General features: G+C 33.8%; 2 protein-coding genes across 2 annotated transcripts; one reads left to right on the top strand and one right to left on the bottom strand.

The window, feature by feature from the left end:
- Positions 1 to 695: 695 nt before the first annotated feature.
- Positions 696 to 19,550, top strand: LOC144212084 (cerebellar degeneration-related protein 2-like). The gene is made up of 6 exons (XM_077739714.1): positions 696 to 1,064; positions 1,668 to 1,780; positions 2,626 to 2,774; positions 2,852 to 2,989; positions 3,799 to 4,024; positions 18,397 to 19,550. Exons 1-6 carry the CDS (start codon positions 983 to 985, stop codon positions 18,889 to 18,891), a joined length of 1,203 nt encoding a protein of 400 aa, XP_077595840.1. The 5' UTR covers positions 696 to 982; the 3' UTR covers positions 18,892 to 19,550.
- Positions 19,551 to 19,903: 353 nt separating this feature from the next.
- Positions 19,904 to 24,826, bottom strand: polr3e (polymerase (RNA) III (DNA directed) polypeptide E). The gene is made up of 20 exons (XM_077738829.1): positions 24,747 to 24,826; positions 24,623 to 24,673; positions 24,402 to 24,479; positions 24,209 to 24,324; positions 23,873 to 23,955; positions 23,678 to 23,785; positions 23,550 to 23,599; positions 23,354 to 23,473; positions 23,191 to 23,276; positions 22,978 to 23,022; positions 22,820 to 22,911; positions 22,481 to 22,601; positions 22,325 to 22,406; positions 22,202 to 22,261; positions 21,972 to 22,129; positions 21,817 to 21,878; positions 21,273 to 21,730; positions 20,770 to 20,847; positions 20,569 to 20,691; positions 19,904 to 20,482 (listed from the first exon to the last, which is right to left on the bottom strand). The coding sequence occupies exons 1-20, from the start codon at positions 24,783 to 24,785 to the stop codon at positions 20,426 to 20,428; spliced, it is 2,067 nt and encodes a 688-aa protein (XP_077594955.1). The 5' UTR covers positions 24,786 to 24,826; the 3' UTR covers positions 19,904 to 20,425.
- Between the last annotated feature and the right edge of the window lie 423 nt (positions 24,827 to 25,249).

The following is a 25,249-nucleotide window of genomic DNA, read 5'->3' as shown; positions in this document are numbered from 1 at the left end:
AAAAAATATTGGTTTTATTATGCTTTCATTAATTCAATATCGTTGTAGTGATAAGGGTATGGAAGATTAATGGATGTAGTACTATATCTCATATATAGAACAAATACTTTATGATAGCTTTGGTTGTTTTACACTATTGGACACAGTTGCTCTAAAATTGAATTATTACATTGAGGCATTTTTACTTATTGCATTTACGCGCCCTCTGGTGGCCGAATCTAGACACGTCACTTTTTTGAATGAAGAACTCAAAGCTTTATTCCGTGCGTGTTTTTTATTTATTGCAAATGTATTTTCATTATCATAAAACGAAAATAACTGAGCCACAAATCATTTGATATATATATATTTTCCCTTTTTTTAATTTTGCATGGTATGATTTATCTCTGCTCCAAGCAAACATAATTGAAAACAACAACAATGGATAATAATAACAATCCAGGTAAATTTACAATGTCTCAATGTGTCCTGTTTTGGCCATTAAATCACAAAATGAAGTTTAATCGCCATCAAGTTAACAGCATCACAGGATAAAGAAATTAAAATGTTCCATGTCTCAGAGCTCACCGTTTCCGACTAGGTCACTTCAAAGTAATACCCTCTCCAATTAACTACATTGTGTAATAAGACAGGATAGATTACTTTATCTGCATTTTAAAACTATATAACATATGTCTTGATGATTGTCTGATGAATACATGTTTTTGTTTCGTGTTTACTATCGTTTCATAAGCTTGAGTATTTTACTCCAAAGGTCTGCTATTCGAGTTTCCGGTGCGGCAGTGTTTATGTTGGAAGTTCAGAATTGATACACCGGCACCAGCTCGATGTTTGTACCTCACAAGCGGATTCCCCTGGCGTGTCTTTAATAAGAACAATAGCCCCAAAAGGAACCTTAAACGCTGCGTTCATCATGCTTCCTTCAAAAGACTATTTCTCAAGAAGCTAACTAAATCGAATAGATCTTGCATTTGTAGCCGAGATGTTGACAGACATGAGCGTGGACGAGGAGTTTGAGCTGAAGGAGGAAGAGCCTTGGTACGACAAGCAGGACCTTGAACATGGTAACGTTTACCCCTTTTTTTTCTTGCAAAAATATACACATTTTCACATGCATACTTTAAATTTCACCTTTATTTGCGTTGATTTGAATTTAAAAATTAACATTTTTCCATTGAGGATGCTGGATGTTGAATTCAAGGTGTTTTATTTGGAAGGTCACCTGTGTGTATTTTTTTTAACAACATCCTTTGGGGCTAATTTTGGTAGTAGTAATAGTAGTAGTACTAGTAGTAGTATTACATTTTCAGTTATTATGAATCTGAAAAGTGCAATGGTTGGTTGCAGTCAGATTGTGCTTGCTTCAGCAGAAATTGCTGGGACAAAGACCAGGGAGGGTCCAAGGTGGTCATTGAGGACCGCTTTGGAGCCCCCCAAGTTTTGTGATCGGACGTTTGGTCGCCGGTCTTTTGGTCGCCTGTCAAATGTACTTAAATATTAAACAGTATGTACTTAGATATTAAACTCTCTCATGAATATAATTTTGAGTGCTGGCTTCAACAGTAAACTCTGTCACCATTTGACCAAAAGACCGGGGACCAAACGTCCGAGCACCCCCAAGTTTAAGCCTTTCCAAAGTAAACAATTAAATAAATCTCTTTCTGTAGACCTCCAGCTGGCTGCTGAGCTTGGCAAGTCCCTGTTGGAGAGGAACCACGAGCTGGAACAAGGCCTGCAGCAGATGAGCTCGACCAATCAGGAGCAAGTGTTGGAGATTGAGGTAAGAATCGGACCGACCAGCATATTTTTTGTCTTTATTTCTTTTACCTAATTATTTTACGGGTACAATTTCAATCCAGGAGAATAATAGTCAATTCTTCTTTCCAAAAAAACACAAGTCAATATTTAGCCTAATGTTTGGGCTTGTGGATTACTTAAATGTTCTCAAATCCGTTGTGTCTGAGAAGGAAGGAAGATCTCCGGGGCGCCGACGTGTTGACGTCACTACAAAAGCGTTAATGCGTTCGAGGTGGTGTTGTTGTCAGAGCGCAATGTTCGTCAACAACGGCTTCTAATTGCTTCGTTGATAAGATATGTCTGCTTACGACTACTCTTAAGTCAACGTTAACAAAAAAAATCTAAATACCATTTTTAGTTTTGTTTTGATTTTTAGCCCTGATTTGGAAGCCAAAATTAATTATTTATTTCAATATCACATTTCTACTAATATGATTTTCATCTCAAAATGCATTTCTTCATGTTTTTGGTAGAATAATTTAAATGACTTCGACAAAACTATTAAAATTTTCATCTCAAAATACATCAACATTTCTTCATATTTTTGGTAGTATAATTTGAATGACTTCTATAAAACTATGAAGATTTTCACCTCAAAATACATCAACTTTTCATGTTTTTGGTAGTATAATTTTAATGATCAACGTATTGCAGTTTTTTAGCGTCTTTGGCTGATTTTTATTATAGCTTCTTTAATTCATTTTTGGCTGCAAAAAATGATTATTTTTTTACTGGATCACTGGATTTTTTTACCTGCATTTTTAGTTCGGGTGATTTTTTCTATTGTTGTGGATTTAGTTTTTGTTTACAAAATCTGTTCTTTTGCAGCATTTGGGAAAGCAAGTGGATCTCCTCCGTCAGGTCAACGAACAGCACGCCAAAGTCTACGAACAACTGGACGTGGCGTCCCGTGAACTGGAACAGAGCAACCGCGGGCTGACTCAAGAAAACCGTGCGGCGCAGCACAAGATCCGCGGGTTTGATGCCGTACACCATAAACGACGTAGTCTTTCCTAGACGTCACAGTTTTCTAACGTGGTTTATGTCGTTGCAGGCTCACGGAAACGGTGGAATTTCTGCAAACCCGCGTAGACGAACTGCAGATCCAGGTAGACGACATGAAGCTGGGACCCTCGCCATTGGCCCGTGGGGGCCGTGGAGCCCAAAGTCTGGAAGAACTGCAAAAGATCAGGTTTGACTTTAGAAGCCGATTGGCTGCCCACTTTTAAGCGACCTGTGACTGACTAATTAACCGTGAGTGTAATCACAGATTAAAAATGGTGGGATTATGCTCAAGGTTAGAAGTAGTGCAAAATGGAGAAACAGTTATAGCACTAAAAAATGTTTTGTGTCCATAGGTTTACATGGTTTAGTTTAAATGTATTACTTTAACTTTAATATTCTTGGTTAGTAACGTTTTGAATATAATCCGAATTTTGTTGAATAGTCTTGAAACGTTACATCATTTTATCACCTGATGGTTAGCATGCGCTAAGATAAGACAAGATAAGATAATGAGCAGATGGAATATTGTTGATATCAATGAAAATTATTAAGCGCGTTACATAATCTTTCTACATTTGACCTTTACTTGCAGAAGCATTTCTTAAAATCTGATAGACATTTTTTATTACTATTTTTTACATCAATGTAAGAAGAACCAGAACAGAGTACAAATATAGACCACTTTTCATCATTTTCTTATTATTCTATATTTTATGAGCATATGTAGTATTATAGCATACTTTTTTAATGCAATCGTGTTTATATATTCTGTAAAATTACTTTTTCCTAAATAGTTTTGGGGCTTATAGTACACTAAAATATACAGAATACAAAGAAAATGGACTCAACAATTCAGAAATATTTTTATTTGTCATAAATACTACAATTTCTGTTCAGTTAGCAATAGCACTGTATGCATAGTATTTATTGTATATCTCCATGGTTTTTCAAAGTACTTTTGGAGCCGACATTATATCTGAATTTCTTACTACACAGAACTTGTGACGGAGAATCGGAGGGACGTGGATCCATGGCGGAACCGCGAGACGTGCAACTGTGGCGCGAGGAGCAGCAGACGTCGCTACGCCGCTCACTGCGCAGCCTCCAGGCTCAATTTGCGGGAGAGCGCGCCCGCCGGGAGGAAGCCGAACGGGAGGCGGAGCTATTGAGCAGGGAGAAAGCGGCCATGCAACAGCGGCTGCTGAGCACCGAGACGTGCAAGGTACCATATGCCAACTTACTATGTGTTAAAACCTAAATAAACATGGTGGTTTTTTAAATTAAATTTGTAAGCCTTCTTTTCAACAAAAAAAAAAACGACATAGTATAGTAAGGCTTTTTTGTAAAAAATAAAAACGACATAGTATAGTAAGGCTATTTTTGTAAAAATAAAAACGACATAGTATAGTAAGGCTTTTTTCTTCAAAAAAACGACATAGTATAGTAAGGCTTTTTTCTTCAAAAAAACGACATAGTATAGTAAGGCTTTTTTTCTAAAAAAAACGACATAGTATAGTAAGGCTTTTTTTCTCAAAAAAACGACATAGTATAGTAAGGCTTTTTTCTCACAAAAACGACATAGTATAGTAAGGCTTTTTTTCTCAAAAAACGACATAGTATAGTAAGGCTTTTTTCTTCAAAAAAACGACATAGTATAGTAAGGCTTTTTTTCTCAAAAAAATGGCATAGTATAGTAAGGCTTTTTTTCTCAAAAAACGACATAGTATAGTAAGGCTTTTTTCTTCAAAAAAAACGACATAGTATAGTAAGGCTTTTTTCTTCAAAAAAACGACATAGTATAGGAAGGCTTTTTTCTTCAAAAAAACGACATAGTATAGTAAGGCTTTTTTCTTCAAAAAAACAACATAGTATAGTAAGGCTTTTTTCTTCAAAAAAAACGACATAGTATAGTAAGGCTTTTTTTCTCAAAAAAACGACATAGTATAGTAAGGCTTTTTTTCGTTGAAAAACGACATAGTATAGTAAGGCTTTTTTTCGTTAAAAAACGACATAGTATAGTAAGGCTATTTTCTTTAAAAAACGACATAGTATAGTAAGGCTTTTTTTGTAAAAATAAAAACGACATAGTATAGTAAGGCTTTTTGGCTTCAAAAACGACATATTATAGTTAGGCTATTTTTCTTTAAAAAACTACATGGTATAGTAAGACTTTTATTCCCTTGATTGTTTTTCTTGTATTTGTAGTCAAGAGCTTCCAACAATGACTTAAGGAAGTGTAGCCTAGAGGTTAACTCACTAGTCTCTTGTCTGGGAGACCTGGGTTCGATTCCCGGTTGGGACACATTTTCACTTAGTTGTTTCTGTGTATTTCTTGGAAAGACACTGAAATGATTACTAAGGAAAGTGTAGCCACTTGGATGGTGCAGAGGTTAGTGCACAGGACTCCCGTGTGGGAGACCTGGGTTCGAATCCCGCTGTCGACCTTTGGCTGATCACCGAACCAAGTAGTCTGGAAAATGGAACAAGAAGAAAAAAAAAGAAAAAAGTTTTTAATTTATATTAAACACTTAGTCATACTTTTCAGCAAAAGGTTATATTCCGAACTGCCTTCGGCAGTTCGGAAGACACTTGATGGACCTGTATGTGCGAAAGGCGTTCTCGGGTCGGCCTTCGGCCGACCCTCGACCGCTTGCTTGGTCAGTGAACCGCCGACACCGGGAAGCGAACTCACGTTCTCTCGGTGCAAAGGCGAGTGTGCAACCCACTACACCAACTCGTGCCCCACTTATACATAGGTGTTGAAACGTATTATCTTTGGAAATGGGGTGAAACACTTAGTCATTTTTTTGTCAAAATGCTTCTTCCACCACTGAATACTTATATAGTTAAACACTTAGACATTTTAACTTATTCTTTTACCTGAATAATATTTGGAAAATCTTTGCCTGCACTGGGAATCGAACCCAGGACCACACGGGTGGTAGACTGATGACTTATCCATTGGGCCACCACCTAGTGAGAGAAAGCAGTAGTACTTGTACTTTTGTCTCCTTCATTTACCTGAATAATATTGAGAAAATCATTGCAGGTACTGGGATTCGAACCCAGGACCACACAGGTGGAAGACTGATGACTTATCCATTGGGCCACCACCCTGTGAGAGAAAGCAGTAGTACTTGTACTTTTGTCTCCTTCATTTACCTGAATAATATTGAGAAAATCTTTGCCAGCACTTGGATTTGAACCTAAGACCAAAGAAGTGGGAAACTGATGACTTAACCACTGGGCCACCACTCTACAAGAATAGTTGGTAGTATTTGTGGTTTTGCTCTTTTCACTTCCAGATCATACTTAGTACTTTATTGTACCTTTAAGTGGGAAAAGTTAGATAAGCTTACTAAGCAGAGCAAACCATATTTACTACATCATTTCATTAAGAAAAAATACTTATACTTATACTGTCATTTTTTTCAGAAAAAAAAGCCTTACTATACTATGTCGTTTTTGACGAGAAAAAGCCTTACTATACTATGTCGTTTTTTAACGAAAAAAGGCCTTACTATACTATGTCGTTTTTTAGGAGAAAAAGCCTTACTATACTATGTCGTTTTTTAACGAAAAAAGGCCTTACTATACTATGTCGTTTTTTAACAAAAAAAGCCTTACTATACTATGTCGTTTTTGGTGATAAAAAGCCTTACTATACTATGTCGTTTTTTAACGAAAAAAAGCCTTACTATACTATGTCGTTTTTTAACGAAAAAAAGCCTTACTATACTATGTCGTTTTTAACGAAAAAAAGCCTTACTATACTATGTCGTTTTTTAAGAGAAAAAAAGCCTTACTATACTATGTCGTTTTTTAACGAAAAAAAGCCTTACTATACTATGTCGTTTTTTAACGAAAAAAAGCCTTACTATACTATGTCGTTTTTTGAAGAAAAAAGCCTTACTATACTATGTCGTTTTTTAACGAAAAAAAGTCTTACTATACTATGTCGTTTTTTAACAAAAAAAGCCTTACTATACTATGTCGTTTTTTAACAAAAAAAGCCTTACTATACTATGTCGTTTTTTAACGAAAAAAAGCCTTACTATACTATGTCGTTTTTTAACGAAAAAAAGCCTTACTATACTATGTCGTTTTTTAACGAAAAAAAGCCTTACTATACTATGTCGTTTTTTAAGAGAAAAAGCCTTACTATACTATGTCGTTTTTTAACGAAAAAAAGCCTTACTATACTATGTCGTTTTTTAACGAAAAAAAGCCTTACTATACTATGTCGTTTTTTAACGAAAAAAAAGCCTTACTATACTATGTCGTTTTTTAAGAGAAAAAGCCTTACTATACTATGTCGTTTTTTAACGAAAAAAAGCCTTACTATACTATGTCGTTTTTTAACGAAAAAAAGCCTTACTATACTATGTCGTTTTTTAACGAAAAAAAGCCTTACTATACTATGTCGTTTTTTAAGAGAAAAAAAGCCCTACTATACTATGTCGTTTTTTAAGAGAAAAAAAGCCTTACTATACTATGTCGTTTTTTAACGAAAAAAAGCCTTACTATACTATGTCGTTTTTTGAAGAAAAAAAGCCTTACTATACTATGTCGTTTTTTAAGAGAAAAAGCCTTACTATACTATGTCGTTTTTTAACGAAAAAAAGCCTTACTATACTATGTCGTTTTTTAACGAAAAAAAAGCCTTACTATACTATGTCGTTTTTTAAGAGAAAAAGCCTTACTATACTATGTCGTTTTTTAACGAAAAAAGCCTTACTATACTATGTCGTTTTTTAACGAAAAAAAGCCTTACTATACTATGTCGTTTTTTAACGAAAAAAAAGCCTTACTATACTATGTCGTTTTTTAACGAAAAAAGCCTTACTATACTATGTCGTTTTTTAATGAAAAAAAGCCTTACTATACTATGTCGTTTTTGGTGATAAAAAGCCTTACTATACTATGTCGTTTTTTAACGAAAAAAAGCCTTACTATACTATGTCGTTTTTTAACGAAAAAAAGCCTTACTATACTATGTCGTTTTTTAACGAAAAAAAGCCTTACTATACTATGTCGTTTTTTAACAAAAAAAGCCTTACTATACTATGTCGTTTTTGGTGATAAAAAGCCTTACTATACTATGTCGTTTTTTGAAGAAAAAAGCCTTACTATACTATGTCGTTTTTTAACGAAAAAAAGTCTTACTATACTATGTCGTTTTTTAACAAAAAAAGCCTTACTATACTATGTCGTTTTTTAACAAAAAAAGCCTTACTATACTATGTCGTTTTTTAACGAAAAAAAGCCTTACTATACTATGTCGTTTTTTAACGAAAAAAAGCCTTACTATACTATGTCGTTTTTTAACGAAAAAAAGCCTTACTATACTATGTCGTTTTTTAAGAGAAAAAGCCTTACTATACTATGTCGTTTTTTAACGAAAAAAAGCCTTACTATACTATGTCGTTTTTTAACGAAAAAAAGCCTTACTATACTATGTCGTTTTTTAACGAAAAAAAAGCCTTACTATACTATGTCGTTTTTTAAGAGAAAAAGCCTTACTATACTATGTCGTTTTTTAACGAAAAAAAGCCTTACTATACTATGTCGTTTTTTAACGAAAAAAAGCCTTACTATACTATGTCGTTTTTTAACGAAAAAAAGCCTTACTATACTATGTCGTTTTTTAAGAGAAAAAAAGCCCTACTATACTATGTCGTTTTTTAAGAGAAAAAAAGCCTTACTATACTATGTCGTTTTTTAACGAAAAAAAGCCTTACTATACTATGTCGTTTTTTGAAGAAAAAAAGCCTTACTATACTATGTCGTTTTTTAAGAGAAAAAGCCTTACTATACTATGTCGTTTTTTAACGAAAAAAAGCCTTACTATACTATGTCGTTTTTTAACGAAAAAAAAGCCTTACTATACTATGTCGTTTTTTAAGAGAAAAAGCCTTACTATACTATGTCGTTTTTTAACGAAAAAAGCCTTACTATACTATGTCGTTTTTTAACGAAAAAAAGCCTTACTATACTATGTCGTTTTTTAACGAAAAAAAAGCCTTACTATACTATGTCGTTTTTTAACGAAAAAAGCCTTACTATACTATGTCGTTTTTTAATGAAAAAAAGCCTTACTATACTATGTCGTTTTTGGTGATAAAAAGCCTTACTATACTATGTCGTTTTTTAACGAAAAAAAGCCTTACTATACTATGTCGTTTTTTAACGAAAAAAAGCCTTACTATACTATGTCGTTTTTTAACGAAAAAAAGCCTTACTATACTATGTCGTTTTTTAACAAAAAAAGCCTTACTATACTATGTCGTTTTTGGTGATAAAAAGCCTTACTATACTATGTCGTTTTTTAACGAAAAAAAGCCTTACTATACTATGTTGTTTTTTAACGAAAAAAAAGCCTTACTATACTATGTCGTTTTTTAACGAAAAAAAGCCTTACTATACTATGTCGTTTTTTAAGAGAAAAAAAGCCCTACTATACTATGTCGTTTTTTAAGAGAAAAAAAGCCTTACTATACTATGTCGTTTTTTAACGAAAAAAAGCCTTACTATACTATGTCGTTTTTTGAAGAAAAAAAGCCTTACTATACTATGTCGTTTTTTAAGAGAAAAAGCCTTACTATACTATGTCGTTTTTTAACGAAAAAAAGCCTTACTATACTATGTCGTTTTTTAACGAAAAAAAAGCCTTACTATACTATGTCGTTTTTTAAGAGAAAAAGCCTTACTATACTATGTCGTTTTTTAACGAAAAAAGCCTTACTATACTATGTCGTTTTTTAACGAAAAAAAGCCTTACTATACTATGTCGTTTTTTAACGAAAAAAAAGCCTTACTATACTATGTCGTTTTTTAACGAAAAAAGCCTTACTATACTATGTCGTTTTTTAATGAAAAAAAGCCTTACTATACTATGTCGTTTTTGGTGATAAAAAGCCTTACTATACTATGTCGTTTTTTAACGAAAAAAAGCCTTACTATACTATGTCGTTTTTTAACGAAAAAAAGCCTTACTATACTATGTCGTTTTTTAACGAAAAAAAGCCTTACTATACTATGTCGTTTTTTAACAAAAAAAGCCTTACTATACTATGTCGTTTTTGGTGATAAAAAGCCTTACTATACTATGTCGTTTTTTAACGAAAAAAAGCCTTACTATACTATGTTGTTTTTTAACGAAAAAAAAGCCTTACTATACTATGTCGTTTTTTAACGAAAAAAAGCCTTACTATACTATGTCGTTTTTTAACGAAAAAAAGCCTTACTATACTATGTCGTTTTTTAACAAAAAAAGCCTTACTATACTATGTCGTTTTTGGTGATAAAAAGCCTTACTATACTATGTCGTTTTTTAACGAAAAAAAGCCTTACTATACTATGTCGTTTTTTAACGAAAAAAAGCCTTACTATACTATGTCGTTTTTTAACGAAAAAAAGCCTTACTATACTGTCGTTTTTTAACGAAAAAAAGCCTTACTATACTATGTCGTTTTTTAACAAAAAAAGCCTTACTATACTATGTCGTTTTTTAACGAAAAAAAGCCTTACTATACTATGTCGTTTTTTAACGAAAAAAGCCTTACTATACTATGTCGTTTTTTAACGAAAAAAAGCCTTACTATACTATGTCGTTTTTTAAGAGAAAAAGCCTTACTATACTATGTCGTTTTTTAACGAAAAAAAGCCTTACTATACTATGTCGTTTTTTAACGAAAAAAAGCCTTACTATACTATGTCGTTTTTTAACGAAAAAAAGCCTTACTATACTATGTCGTTTTTTAACAAAAAAAGCCTAACTATACTATGTCGTTTTTTAAGAGAAAAAGCCTTACTATACTATGTCGTTTTTTAACGAAAAAAGCCTTACTATACTATGTCGTTTTTTAATGAAAAAAAGCCTTACTATACTATGTCGTTTTTGGTGATAAAAAGCCTTACTATACTATGTCGTTTTTTAACGAAAAAAAGCCTTACTATACTATGTCGTTTTTTAAGAGAAAAAGCCTTACTATACTATGTCGTTTTTTAACGAAAAAAAAGCCTTACTATACTATGTCGTTTTTTAACGAAAAAAAGCCTTACTATACTATGTCGTTTTTTAACGAAAAAAAGCCTTACTATACTATGTCGTTTTTTAAGAGAAAAAAAGCCCTACTATACTATGTCGTTTTTTAAGAGAAAAAAAGCCTTACTATACTATGTCGTTTTTTAACGAAAAAAAGCCTTACTATACTATGTCGTTTTTTGAAGAAAAAAAGCCTTACTATACTATGTCGTTTTTTAAGAGAAAAAGCCTTACTATACTATGTCGTTTTTTAACGAAAAAAAGCCTTACTATACTATGTCGTTTTTTAACGAAAAAAAAGCCTTACTATACTATGTCGTTTTTTAAGAGAAAAAGCCTTACTATACTATGTCGTTTTTTAACGAAAAAAGCCTTACTATACTATGTCGTTTTTTAACGAAAAAAAGCCTTACTATACTATGTCGTTTTTTAACGAAAAAAAAGCCTTACTATACTATGTCGTTTTTTAACGAAAAAAGCCTTACTATACTATGTCGTTTTTTAATGAAAAAAAGCCTTACTATACTATGTCGTTTTTGGTGATAAAAAGCCTTACTATACTATGTCGTTTTTTAACGAAAAAAAGCCTTACTATACTATGTCGTTTTTTAACGAAAAAAAGCCTTACTATACTATGTCGTTTTTTAACAAAAAAAGCCTTACTATACTATGTCGTTTTTGGTGATAAAAAGCCTTACTATACTATGTCGTTTTTTAACGAAAAAAAGCCTTACTATACTATGTTGTTTTTTAACGAAAAAAAAGCCTTACTATACTATGTTGTTTTTTAACGAAAAAAAGCCTTACTATACTATGTCGTTTTTTAACGAAAAAAAGCCTTACTATACTATGTCGTTTTTGGTGATAAAAAGCCTTACTATACTATGTCGTTTTTTAACGAAAAAAAGCCTTACTATACTATGTCGTTTTTTAACGAAAAAAAGCCTTACTATACTATGTCGTTTTTTAACGAAAAAAAGCCTTACTATACTGTCGTTTTTTAACGAAAAAAAGCCTTACTATACTGTCGTTTTTTAACGAAAAAAAGCCTTACTATACTATGTCATTTTTTAACAAAAAAAGCCTTACTATACTATGTCGTTTTTTAACGAAAAAAAGCCTTACTATACTATGTCGTTTTTTAACGAAAAAAGCCTTACTATACTATGTCGTTTTTTAACGAAAAAAAGCCTTACTATACTATGTCGTTTTTTAAGAGAAAAAGCCTTACTATACTATGTCGTTTTTTAACGAAAAAAAGCCTTACTATACTATGTCGTTTTTTAACGAAAAAAAAGCCTTACTATACTATGTCGTTTTTTAACGAAAAAAGCCTTACTATACTATGTCGTTTTTTAACGAAAAAAAGCCTTACTATACTATGTCGTTTTTTAACGAAAAAAAAGCCTTACTATACTATGTCGTTTTTTAACGAAAAAAGCCTTACTATACTATGTCGTTTTTTAATGAAAAAAAGCCTTACTATACTATGTCGTTTTTGGTGATAAAAAGCCTTACTATACTATGTCGTTTTTTAACGAAAAAAAGCCTTACTATACTATGTCGTTTTTTAACGAAAAAAAGCCTTACTATACTATGTCGTTTTTTAACAAAAAAAGCCTTACTATACTATGTCGTTTTTGGTGATAAAAAGCCTTACTATACTATGTCGTTTTTTAACGAAAAAAAGCCTTACTATACTATGTTGTTTTTTAACGAAAAAAAAGCCTTACTATACTATGTCGTTTTTTAACGAAAAAAAGCCTTACTATACTATGTCGTTTTTTAACAAAAAAAGCCTTACTATACTATGTCGTTTTTGGTGATAAAAAGCCTTACTATACTATGTCGTTTTTTAACGAAAAAAAGCCTTACTATACTATGTCGTTTTTTAACGAAAAAAAGCCTTACTATACTATGTCGTTTTTTAACGAAAAAAAGCCTTACTATACTGTCGTTTTTTAACGAAAAAAAGCCTTACTATACTATGTCGTTTTTTAACAAAAAAAGCCTTACTATACTATGTCGTTTTTTAACGAAAAAAAGCCTTACTATACTATGTCGTTTTTTAACGAAAAAAAAGCCTTACTATACTATGTCGTTTTTTAACGAAAAAAGCCTTACTATACTATGTCGTTTTTTAACGAAAAAAAGCCTTACTATACTATGTCGTTTTTTAAGAGAAAAAGCCTTACTATACTATGTCGTTTTTTAACGAAAAAAAGCCTTACTATACTATGTCGTTTTTTAACGAAAAAAAAGCCTTACTATACTATGTCGTTTTTTAACGAAAAAAGCCTTACTATACTATGTCGTTTTTTAACGAAAAAAAGCCTTACTATACTATGTCGTTTTTTAACAAAAAAAGCCTTACTATACTATGTCGTTTTTGGTGATAAAAAGCCTTACTATACTATGTCGTTTTTTAACGAAAAAAAGCCTTACTATACTATGTTGTTTTTTAACGAAAAAAAAGCCTTACTATACTATGTCGTTTTTTAACGAAAAAAAGCCTTACTATACTATGTCGTTTTTTAACGAAAAAAAGCCTTACTATACTATGTCGTTTTTTAACAAAAAAAGCCTTACTATACTATGTCGTTTTTGGTGATAAAAAGCCTTACTATACTATGTTGTTTTTTAACGAAAAAAAAGCCTTACTATACTATGTCGTTTTTTAACGAAAAAAAGCCTTACTATACTATGTCGTTTTTTAACGAAAAAAAGCCTTACTATACTATGTCGTTTTTTAACAAAAAAAGCCTTACTATACTATGTCGTTTTTGGTGATAAAAAGCCTTACTATACTATGTCGTTTTTTAACGAAAAAAAGCCTTACTATACTATGTCGTTTTTTAACGAAAAAAAGCCTTACTATACTATGTCGTTTTTTAACGAAAAAAAGCCTTACTATACTGTCGTTTTTTAACGAAAAAAAGCCTTACTATACTATGTCGTTTTTTAACAAAAAAAGCCTTACTATACTATGTCGTTTTTTAACGAAAAAAAGCCTTACTATACTATGTCGTTTTTTAACGAAAAAAGCCTTACTATACTATGTCGTTTTTTAACGAAAAAAAGCCTTACTATACTATGTCGTTTTTTAAGAGAAAAAGCCTTACTATACTATGTCGTTTTTTAACGAAAAAAAGCCTTACTATACTATGTCGTTTTTTAACGAAAAAAAAGCCTTACTATACTATGTCGTTTTTTAACGAAAAAAGCCTTACTATACTATGTCGTTTTTTAACGAAAAAAAGCCTTACTATACTATGTCGTTTTTTAAGAGAAAAAGCCTTACTATACTATGTCGTTTTTTAACGAAAAAAAGCCTTACTATACTATGTCGTTTTTTAACGAAAAAAAAGCCTTACTATACTATGTCGTTTTTTAACGAAAAAAGCCTTACTATACTATGTCGTTTTTTAACGAAAAAAAGCCTTACTATACTATGTCGTTTTTTAACAAAAAAAGCCTTACTATACTATGTCGTTTTTGGTGATAAAAAGCCTTACTATACTATGTCGTTTTTTAACGAAAAAAAGCCTTACTATACTATGTTGTTTTTTAACGAAAAAAAAGCCTTACTATACTATGTCGTTTTTTAACGAAAAAAAGCCTTACTATACTATGTCGTTTTTTAACGAAAAAAAGCCTTACTATACTATGTCGTTTTTTAACAAAAAAAGCCTTACTATACTATGTCGTTTTTGGTGATAAAAAGCCTTACTATACTATGTCGTTTTTTAACGAAAAAAAGCCTTACTATACTATGTCGTTTTTTAACGAAAAAAAGCCTTACTATACTATGTCGTTTTTTAACGAAAAAAAGCCTTACTATACTATGTCGTTTTTTAACGAAAAAAAAGCCTTACTATACTATGTCGTTTTTTAACGAAAAAAGCCTTACTATACTATGTCGTTTTTTAACGAAAAAAAGCCTTACTATACTATGTCGTTTTTTAACAAAAAAAGCCTTACTATACTATGTCGTTTTTGGTGATAAAAAGCCTTACTATACTATGTCGTTTTTTAACGAAAAAAGCCTTACTATACTATGTCGTTTTTTAATGAAAAAAAGCCTTACTATACTATGTCGTTTTTGGTGATAAAAAGCCTTACTATACTATGTCGTTTTTTAACGAAAAAAAGCCTTACTATACTATGTCGTTTTTTAACGAAAAAAAGCCTTACTATACTATGTCGTTTTTTAACGAAAAAAAGCCTTACTATACTATGTCGTTTTTTAACAAAAAAAGCCTTACTATACTATGTCGTTTTTGGTGATAAAAAGCCTTACTATACTATGTCGTTTTTTAACGAAAAAAAGCCTTACTATACTATGTTGTTTTTTAACGAAAAAAAAGCCTTACTATACTATGTCGTTTTTTAACGAAAAAAAGCCTTACTATACTATGTCGTTTTTTAAGAGAAAAAAAGCCCTACTATACTATGTCGTTTTTTAAGAGAAAAAAAGCCTTACTATACTATGTCGTTTTTTAACGAAAAAAAGCCTTACTATACTATGTCGTTTTTTGAAGAAAAAAAGCCTTACTATACTATGTCGTTTTTTAAGAGAAAAAGCCTTACTATACTATGTCGTTTTTTAACGAAAAAAGCCTTACTATACTATGTCGTTTTTTAACGAAAAAAAGCCTTACTATACTATGTCGTTTTTTAACGAAAAAAAAGCCTTACTATACTATGTCGTTTTTTAACGAAAAAAGCCTTACTATACTATGTCGTTTTTTAATGAAAAAAAGCCTTACTATACTATGTCGTTTTTGGTGATAAAAAGCCTTACTATACTATGTCGTTTTTTAACGAAAAAAAGCCTTACTATACTATGTCGTTTTTTAACGAAAAAAAGCCTTACTATACTATGTCGTTTTTTAACAAAAAAAGCCTTACTATACTATGTCGTTTTTGGTGATAAAAAGCCTTACTATACTATGTCGTTTTTTAACGAAAAAAAGCCTTACTATACTATGTTGTTTTTTAACGAAAAAAAAGCCTTACTATACTATGTCGTTTTTTAACGAAAAAAAGCCTTACTATACTATGTCGTTTTTTAACGAAAAAAAGCCTTACTATACTATGTCGTTTTTTAACAAAAAAAGCCTTACTATACTATGTCGTTTTTGGTGATAAAAAGCCTTACTATACTATGTCGTTTTTTAACGAAAAAAAGCCTTACTATACTATGTCGTTTTTTAACGAAAAAAAGCCTTACTATACTATGTCGTTTTTTAACGAAAAAAAGCCTTACTATACTGTCGTTTTTTAACGAAAAAAAGCCTTACTATACTATGTCGTTTTTTAACAAAAAAAGCCTTACTATACTATGTCGTTTTTTAACGAAAAAAAGCCTTACTATACTATGTCGTTTTTTAACGAAAAAAGCCTTACTATACTATGTCGTTTTTTAACGAAAAAAAGCCTTACTATACTATGTCGTTTTTTAAGAGAAAAAGCCTTACTATACTATGTCGTTTTTTAACGAAAAAAAGCCTTACTATACTATGTCGTTTTTTAACGAAAAAAAAGCCTTACTATACTATGTCGTTTTTTAACGAAAAAAGCCTTACTATACTATGTCGTTTTTTAACGAAAAAAAGCCTTACTATACTATGTCGTTTTTTAAGAGAAAAAGCCTTACTATACTATGTCGTTTTTTAACGAAAAAAAGCCTTACTATACTATGTCGTTTTTTAACGAAAAAAAAGCCTTACTATACTATGTCGTTTTTTAAGAGAAAAAGCCTTACTATACTATGTCGTTTTTTAACGAAAAAAAGCCTTACTATACTATGTCGTTTTTTAACGAAAAAAAGCCTTACTATACTATGTCGTTTTTTAACGAAAAAAAGCCTTACTATACTATGTCGTTTTTTAAGAGAAAAAAAGCCCTACTATACTATGTCGTTTTTTAAGAGAAAAAAAGCCTTACTATACTATGTCGTTTTTTAACGAAAAAAAGCCTTACTATACTATGTCGTTTTTTGAAGAAAAAAAGCCTTACTATACTATGTCGTTTTTTAAGAGAAAAAGCCTTACTATACTATGTCGTTTTTTAACGAAAAAAAGCCTTACTATACTATGTCGTTTTTTAACGAAAAAAAAGCCTTACTATACTATGTCGTTTTTTAAGAGAAAAAGCCTTACTATACTATGTCGTTTTTTAACGAAAAAAGCCTTACTATACTATGTCGTTTTTTAACGAAAAAAAGCCTTACTATACTATGTCGTTTTTTAACGAAAAAAGCCTTACTATACTATGTCGTTTTTTAACGAAAAAAAGCCTTACTATACTATGTCGTTTTTTAACAAAAAAAGCCTTACTATACTATGTCGTTTTTGGTGATAAAAAGCCTTACTATACTATGTCGTTTTTTAACGAAAAAAAGCCTTACTATACTATGTTGTTTTTTAACGAAAAAAAAGCCTTACTATACTATGTCGTTTTTTAACGAAAAAAAGCCTTACTATACTATGTCGTTTTTTAACGAAAAAAAGCCTTACTATACTATGTCGTTTTTTAACAAAAAAAGCCTTACTATACTATGTCGTTTTTGGTGATAAAAAGCCTTACTATACTATGTCGTTTTTTAACGAAAAAAAGCCTTACTATACTATGTCGTTTTTTAACGAAAAAAAGCCTTACTATACTATGTCGTTTTTTAACGAAAAAAAGCCTTACTATACTGTCGTTTTTTAACGAAAAAAAGCCTTACTATACTATGTCGTTTTTTAACAAAAAAAGCCTTACTATACTATGTCGTTTTTTAACGAAAAAAAGCCTTACTATACTATGTCGTTTTTTAACGAAAAAAGCCTTACTATACTATGTCGTTTTTTAACGAAAAAAAGCCTTACTATACTATGTCGTTTTTTAAGAGAAAAAGCCTTACTATACTATGTCGTTTTTTAACGAAAAAAAGCCTTACTATACTATGTCGTTTTTTAACGAAAAAAGCCTTACTATACTATGTCGTTTTTTAACGAAAAAAAGCCTTACTATACTATGTCGTTTTTTAAGAGAAAAAAGCCTTACTATACTATGTCGTTTTTTAAGAGAAAAAGCCTTACTATACTATGTCGTTTTTTAAGAGAAAAAGCCTTACTATACTATGTCGTTTTTTAACGAAAAAAGCCTTACTATGCTATGTCGTTTTTTAACGAAAAAAAGCCTTACTATACTATGTCGTTTTTTAAGAGAAAAAGCCTTACTATACTATGTCGTTTTTTAAGAGAAAAAGCCTTACTATACTATGTCGTTTTTTAACGAAAAAAAGCCTTACTATACTATGTCGTTTTTTAACGAAAAAAAGCCTTACTATACTATGTCATTTTTGAAAAGTAAAAGCCATACAATACTATGTCATTTCTTACAAGAAAAAAGCCATACAATACTATGTCATTTCTTACGAGAAAAAAGCCATACAATACTATGTCATTTTTTCCCAATAAAAAGCCTTACTATACACACACTTATATTTAGGTATATGGATTTATTTCTGATCAACATACACTTAACTCAATCCACAGACACGAGTATCCGAGTTGGAGCGGGAGGCAGAGGAACTTCGCCAACTCTGGAAGTGGGAATCCCTCTCCCGGCTGGACGCCGCTTACACACTTCCAGAGGAGGAGGGCGACGAGCCGGACCTTGACGGACCATCTCCACGGGGAAAGCGGCCCCTCAAGCGTTGGGCCAGCGAGCGTCTACTTGAGGCGGACTCGGCGGGCCAATGCCGCTGCAGCCGCCAGGCGGAGCGTGGCGGCATCTCGCTACTCAACGAAGTGGACGCGCAGTACAGCGCCCTGCAAGTCAAATACGAGCAGTTACGGAAGCACCTTGGATCGCAACGGCGTCCCGGAGACGAGCCGGAAAGGCGGAGCCACAAAGCCGTCCAGACCGCCGACCATAACGGCGTCATCCACCAACCAGAGTACAAGGAACTTTTCCGGCAGATTTTTGCCCGCATCCAAAAAACCAAAGATGACTTGGAGGAGAACCGGAGTAGACCTCGAAACACCTAAACAGGAAAAAAATAACATCTTTTAAATTATTTTCAGCACTATTTTAATTTATTACTATCACACTGTTAATTCCAATGGGAAAAAGTTATTTGTTACTTTTTGTATTTATTAAAGCTGGGCGATGTGGCCTTTAAATGCATTAAAAAAAGGAATATCGCTTTATAAATAATGTAATGGTCCTATTGTATATCACCACAATCCTTAAAGGGCATTTGAATGATCAATAATTTATTATATTATACATAGCGTGTATATTTCAGGTAGAAAGATGTAGTAATTGCCTCTGGAAAGGTTAAATAGATTGTCTTGTTTGTGGGGATAAAGGTTAAAAAAGTAGTTTTGTCTTAATGGAAGCAAAAACTTGAACTCATGATTTCATCATTCATAATTATTAGTTTTTTGTACAGGATTCTTATTACAGTCGTTCCATTGTGGACTTTAATTATCACTATCACATATGCATGTAAATTAAAAAGGTTGTATGAAGTCTTATGGGAAACAGACTGGTGCTTCAAATATATGTGAAGTTGCACTTAAATTTTTTTGTCAGATGACAGACTGAATGTTTTTGCTCACTTTAACGTGATGGTGCTGTAAATTAAATGGAAAAAATAAATGAATTGTTGGCTTGGGTGAAACTCAAGAATGTTGCTAGCAACTTTGAATGATTAAAATAAAATGACTACATGTAATAAAGCTTGAAAAAATAAAATAAATGGCGTGTCTTGTCAATGCTTAAAATAGAATTGACTTACCCTATGACGTTCGGTCTACATTATTCGGGTTTTGACGGAGGCTGGAATGTCGTCTCTGGCCAAAACACTGATGTTGGGGCTTGGATCTTTGCTAGAATTATTTTGGACAAGAGAAAAATTGCATGTTCATCACATTCATTTAAAGAAAATCATCCAAAGTAAACGACTTACCTTTAAATGATTAGTTTTCCATTGCTTGGAATGTGGAAACCAATGATATATTAAAATCAACGTCAATAAAAAACGCTAAAAAATGGTGATTTTCATCAAAGTATTTATTGGTAATCATCCACAACCGTTTTTTTCCTCGTTTTTTTTTTTTACATTTGGATGAAAAGCAAACAGAATATAGCAGCCCAAGATTTGTCCACAATTTAAAAACCACTCCTATTATGGTCAATGCCATTCCATCAAAAAAAAAAAAAAACATCCAGTTTGAAATAAGTACTGTTTTTGCTTGTTAGTTTTTCTTAACGGAAGAAAAAGTGCCGTGGCGTGAAATCATAATCGAGACTATGCGTTTCTGCTTGAAAAATGGCGTCCATTACGTTAATGTTAACGAAATGAAGGCTTTTTAAAACGGTCCATTTGGAAATGAAAGGGAAAAAAATGGAGGCATTTCTGTTTTGAGCATGTTCCCCTTCACAGACGTCCTATTTTTTAGCGTTACCAAGCGGCGGACGTTATCGTGACCGGCCGCGACCGGCTCTCACTTCGGCCACGCGCCATCGGGACACAGTGATTGGCTAAGGGTGCCCTCAGGGGGGCGCTTGTGTGGGTCAAGACGGAACGGTTCCTTTCAGGTACCACATTCCGCCATGGCTACTGCAGCATTCCTAAAAAAAAAAAAGTATATATATTTTAAAAAATGACAAAAATTTGAAAAAACGCTGTTAAGCCACGCCCCTCATCATCAACCCACCTTATGTAGGCGGTCCAAGTCGGCCTTGGAGACTTCGCTCAATTCTTCGCTGAGTCGAGCTTGGACGGCGCTCCGTTTCAGGCGGTAATTTTTGGTAAACATCTCGTAGAGCATCTGGCGGTGCTGTGGGTTTTGTCGAGAATGGTGTGTGTTAGGGTTAGGAAAAATGTGAATGGGTTATGTAGGGTGGTGTAAATGTACCTTGTCAAAGTCTTCTCCGGTCTCCCACAAGCCAAAAACTTTTTGTTCGTCGGCGGAAGCAGAGGTCAGAGCGGGAAACTGCATTTGAGGGAGGAAAAAATATGTTTTGGATAAGAAAATGTACTAAATTTTTAGTACATTCTTCAAACTCGGTAAGACTCAAAAAAACGTGTGTCAAAGTGGCGGCCCGGGTGCCAAATCTGGCCCCGGAAAGTCAATGATGAGTGCCAAATTTCTGTTTTAGGATCAAATTTAAATGAAGAGTATATATGTATATTACATTTCTTGGATTTTCCTCCTTTTAAAACAATAATTGTCATTTTTAATCCATTTTTCCTGCATTTTTAGTTCAAAAATAATTTTGTAAAATTTAAAAATATATACAAAAAAAAAGCTAAAATAAACATTGTTTTAATATCCAGTTCTTTTAATCCATTTATTTAAAAAAAAATCTAAATATTATATCTAAAATCTCAGTGAATTAAAAAGAAAAATCTACTCACAGGCACCAGAATCTGTCTGCAACGGCTCATCAACACGGCGTCTTGCAGCATGTGATCGGAAACGGGTCCAAAAGGGATGTGGCCGGCCGGCATGGTGGCCAAGTGGAGGCTAAAAAGCCTCTTGAGCTCATTGAGCGTCAGCACGGGATTCTTCCCGAAGGTGGCGCTCACAAAGTCCAGCAATGGCGGCGAGGGCGCGTTAGCGGGGCTGCCGCCATTAGCATGATCGCCACCTGGGTAGCCATTGAGCGAGCCATTGGTCAAGCCCGAGGAGGACGGCGGGGGTGCCGAAGTGTCCATGGGTTCGGCCTCGCCGTCACTCAGTGGCTCCTTCTTGACACTAACGCCGCCGCTCGAGGCTTTTTTGGCGTCTAGGTCCTTTTGAAGAGAAGCCTGCTTCTCCTGAGCACGATCCTGCGCCATTTTGAGGCGTTGAGTCCCGCTGATGTGGACCGCTTCTAAAAGACGGAGTACAAATTACTTTAATATACGTACTCGTACAAGATCTTTACCATAATACCGTCAGATCCAAATGATTATTTACCAGGTAGTGGAGAATTCTTCGGCATGAAGTCGTCCTTGGAGAATTTGAAGACTTTTTCTAATCTTTAAAAAAGGACAAGAAAAATAGTAAGAACAGGTTTTAATTGGGACAATTACTTACTGTAATTCTGTACATATATATGCGTAAAAACCTACTTGCTCTGAATGCCCAGCCACAACATCTGCTGGCGCTGAGCCACGTCGGCGTGCCTTTTGACGAATTCCACATCGGCAGGCAGCTGGAACTCCCATCCACGGTTGACTCGCGGTACGGCCACCTGCTCCAAAAAATCCTTCACATCCTCCGGGGGAAGCTACAAGGAGCAAAAACAACAACAACATTACGATTTCTGGTCACATTAGCATTAGCTAACACAGAATCTTACCTTGATTATTGCCGTAATCTCTTTCCGCATCAGCGAGCGTTCCAAAGTGAACCGCCACATCTGCAAATCCCCAAAAAATTATGAAAAACTGACTATTCTGTAAATTTGGCGAGGTTTCCTCACCACAAAATCTCTTCCCCGACACAGAACTTCGGATGGAACGCCGCTGTGAGGACTGCAACTATTTTTAGGGTATAAGATGTCGCTAAAGGGAGACAAAAACAGAATATAAGACTCCGAAAAGTGATTTGACGGAGGGCGGTTGTGGGCACCTCGTACCTCTTCACCACCCAGTTACCCCGGACTAGAAGCGCCACCTGTTGGACGCAGCGAAGCACCGCTGTGGCATCGGTGCCGGAAGCTAGAAGGCCCATGAGGCTGGCGAACTGAATCACCTTGACTGTGGAGACACAAAAAAAATGGTATTTGTAGTCATATATTGTCATGGTGATCGTGTACTTAAAACTCCAGGCAAGGTTTTGGAAAATTATATTGTTATTATATTAGAAAAGATTATGATAAAATGTGCATTGATGGATAAGTGTGTTTTCCTTTAATTTACTTCTGTTTTTCATAACTAACCTCTTTTTTTGGCAAATGTATTCATTGTTAGCTTACCGTTCTTCATCAGCGTCTTGATCTGCTCGCCAAGTGGCAGCGTGCGCAACTGGGCCATGGACAGCACGTTACTCGGACCCACGGGCTTGACACTGCGAGGCAGAAACGGTGGTTAAAATGTGTCCAAATTAGTAAGGGGAAAAAAATGAAATACTTACACTTTTTCTTCTGCTAGCGGAGGCATCAGCATACTGAGGTATTCCCTGCAACACCATGACAAAAAGTATATTAGATCATCAAAAAGAGTCTTATTTGGTTAAAAAAAATTACAAAAATATTTTTTGGTACATTTTTTTTACCCCAAAAATATTTTTTTTACATTTTTTTTTAACAAAAAATAACCATTTATAATCATAATAAAGAGAACTTACTTGGGTGTTTTAACCAGCTCAGAGTTATCCGAGGAGTCAACGTGCTGACAAAACAAATACTGCCTTTCATGTTCAGAGCGACCGTCCTGAAAAGAACCAAAATGGCGGCTCACAAGGAGGCAACCATTGAGATAGTCGCAGAGGGCTGATGAAGATGACTTACCCTTAAGCTGTGGTATTGCAAGTGGATCCATGGTTCCTCGGCTTGCTTCTTTTGGAGGAAGTCGTACGACTGGATTCTCCTCTGGCGCGCTTGTTCCGACTCGGGCCGGGCGAACCTCACCTGAAAGGGAACGACGCAGTGGATGAGTGGAGATGAATATGAAAATAACCATGAGTTGACTAGAAAGAGTTCTCACCGAAATGGCCTTGGCTTCGTCCTCGGCTTCGTCCTGGGACGAATCTCCGCCTGTGACAAAGTGCGGTGAGGTCAGATGAAAAATGTGGGGAATGTTAAAAAAAAAAAATAATAATAATAATAATGCACCTTCATTGCCTGCTTCCCGTTCCTTGGTTTTGCCATCCGCCTTGTCTAGGTATGCAAAACTGGGGCGCATCTGCAAAATTCCTGTCAACGGAGTTATGTGCAGCTCACCTGTGTACAAAATAGAAATTTAGGAAAAATTATTTCACACACACACAGGTTAGTTACATATTTCTTAGTAAAATAATAAGTCAAAACCTTTTCGAAAGATGGCAGCGGCGTATCGGGAAGTGCTGGTGGTGGCCTGAATAGACGAGAAGGTCTGATTGTCCATCATTTTCCTGCAAAAATATTAAAAATAAAAGATATTTAGATGAAATTTTCATGAGCAGCATTTTTTGATTGTAAGTGCAGCTTAACATACACTGGTTAAGTGTTGCTTAACATACACCAAACCAAATAAATGTTGCTTAACATACACAGAATAAGTGCTGGTCAACATACACTGAACCAAATAAGTGTAGCTTAACATACACAGATCCAAATAAGTGCTGCTTAACATACTCTGAACCAAATAAGTGTAGCTTAACATACAGCGAATAAGTGTTGTTCTCTTCATAGCCCGTGCCGTCCACGTTCAGCGCTATTTGCTCCCCTTTGCTGCGGCAGTAGTTGGGGCTGTTGGTGTCCATAACCATTTGTAGCTCCACCTAGTGATAAGGTATACACAATTAAGAATGGAACTGTTAGAAAATACAGTAAAATATAAGAAAGGTTTTGTTTTTACCCGCTGCTGTTTAGGTTTGATCTTAGCGGCCAAAAGGTTGACGTCGTCGTAGGTCATGTTGGATGGTCGTACGGGGTACTGGAATAGAAGAGTTTTTTAAGGGGGTCAAAAACTTGTGTTTACTGGTTAGCTTTTATTTAGCTAAGAGTTAAAGTAGCTGAATCAGTTCATTTTTTGTTCTACCAAAGGTCAACTCATTTGCATGGACAACGCCCACTCACCTGCAGTAAATAAAGCTTCTCTGCAAGGCTTTTGGCGAGATAGACGTCAATCTATGGGAGGAAAAAACACTCCATGATGATCACATCAGGACCAAGAATGTTTAATCATTATAAAAGTACATACCTCCTCTATAATGGGGTCGTCGTCATCCCCGCTGGCCATATTTTAGCAAGCGGTGTAAAGGGGAAAAAAAGGAGGTGAAGCGAGGACGAATCCAACCTTTAAAAGAAGACATGATTTGGAATCAATGAAATTGTAACTCCAAGTAACATTGCACTTATTTGAAAATATTGGCAGAAGCACAGTGGATCCAAAAGAAAAATATGAATTGCCATCATTTGGAAAGTTGCATTTAAGTTTTAAATCGGATATGCGATGACCGTGCAAAAATAGCAAAAATTGGCATGTAAACAAATCATGAAGAGGTTGACCAGGTGATGCAAGCCTGCGAAATCGAATTAAAATTGATTTGCCAACCGTGTACACAATAAAACAAACTAACTCACATGTCAAAGCAGCATCTTTTGCATCTTTTAGTGACTTTGCTACATGCGATTTCCGTAAATTAAGACCTTTTCGGGGTTTGTTAGCATTGCTAGCCAAACATATAGCAAATTCTTTCAGAC

Source organism: Stigmatopora nigra, chromosome 18 (genome assembly GCF_051989575.1).
Source record: "Stigmatopora nigra isolate UIUO_SnigA chromosome 18, RoL_Snig_1.1, whole genome shotgun sequence".
NCBI lineage: Eukaryota > Metazoa > Chordata > Actinopteri > Syngnathiformes > Syngnathidae > Stigmatopora > Stigmatopora nigra.
Note: the sequence above shows the minus strand (reverse complement) of the source record. Positions and strands in the feature narration are given on the sequence as shown.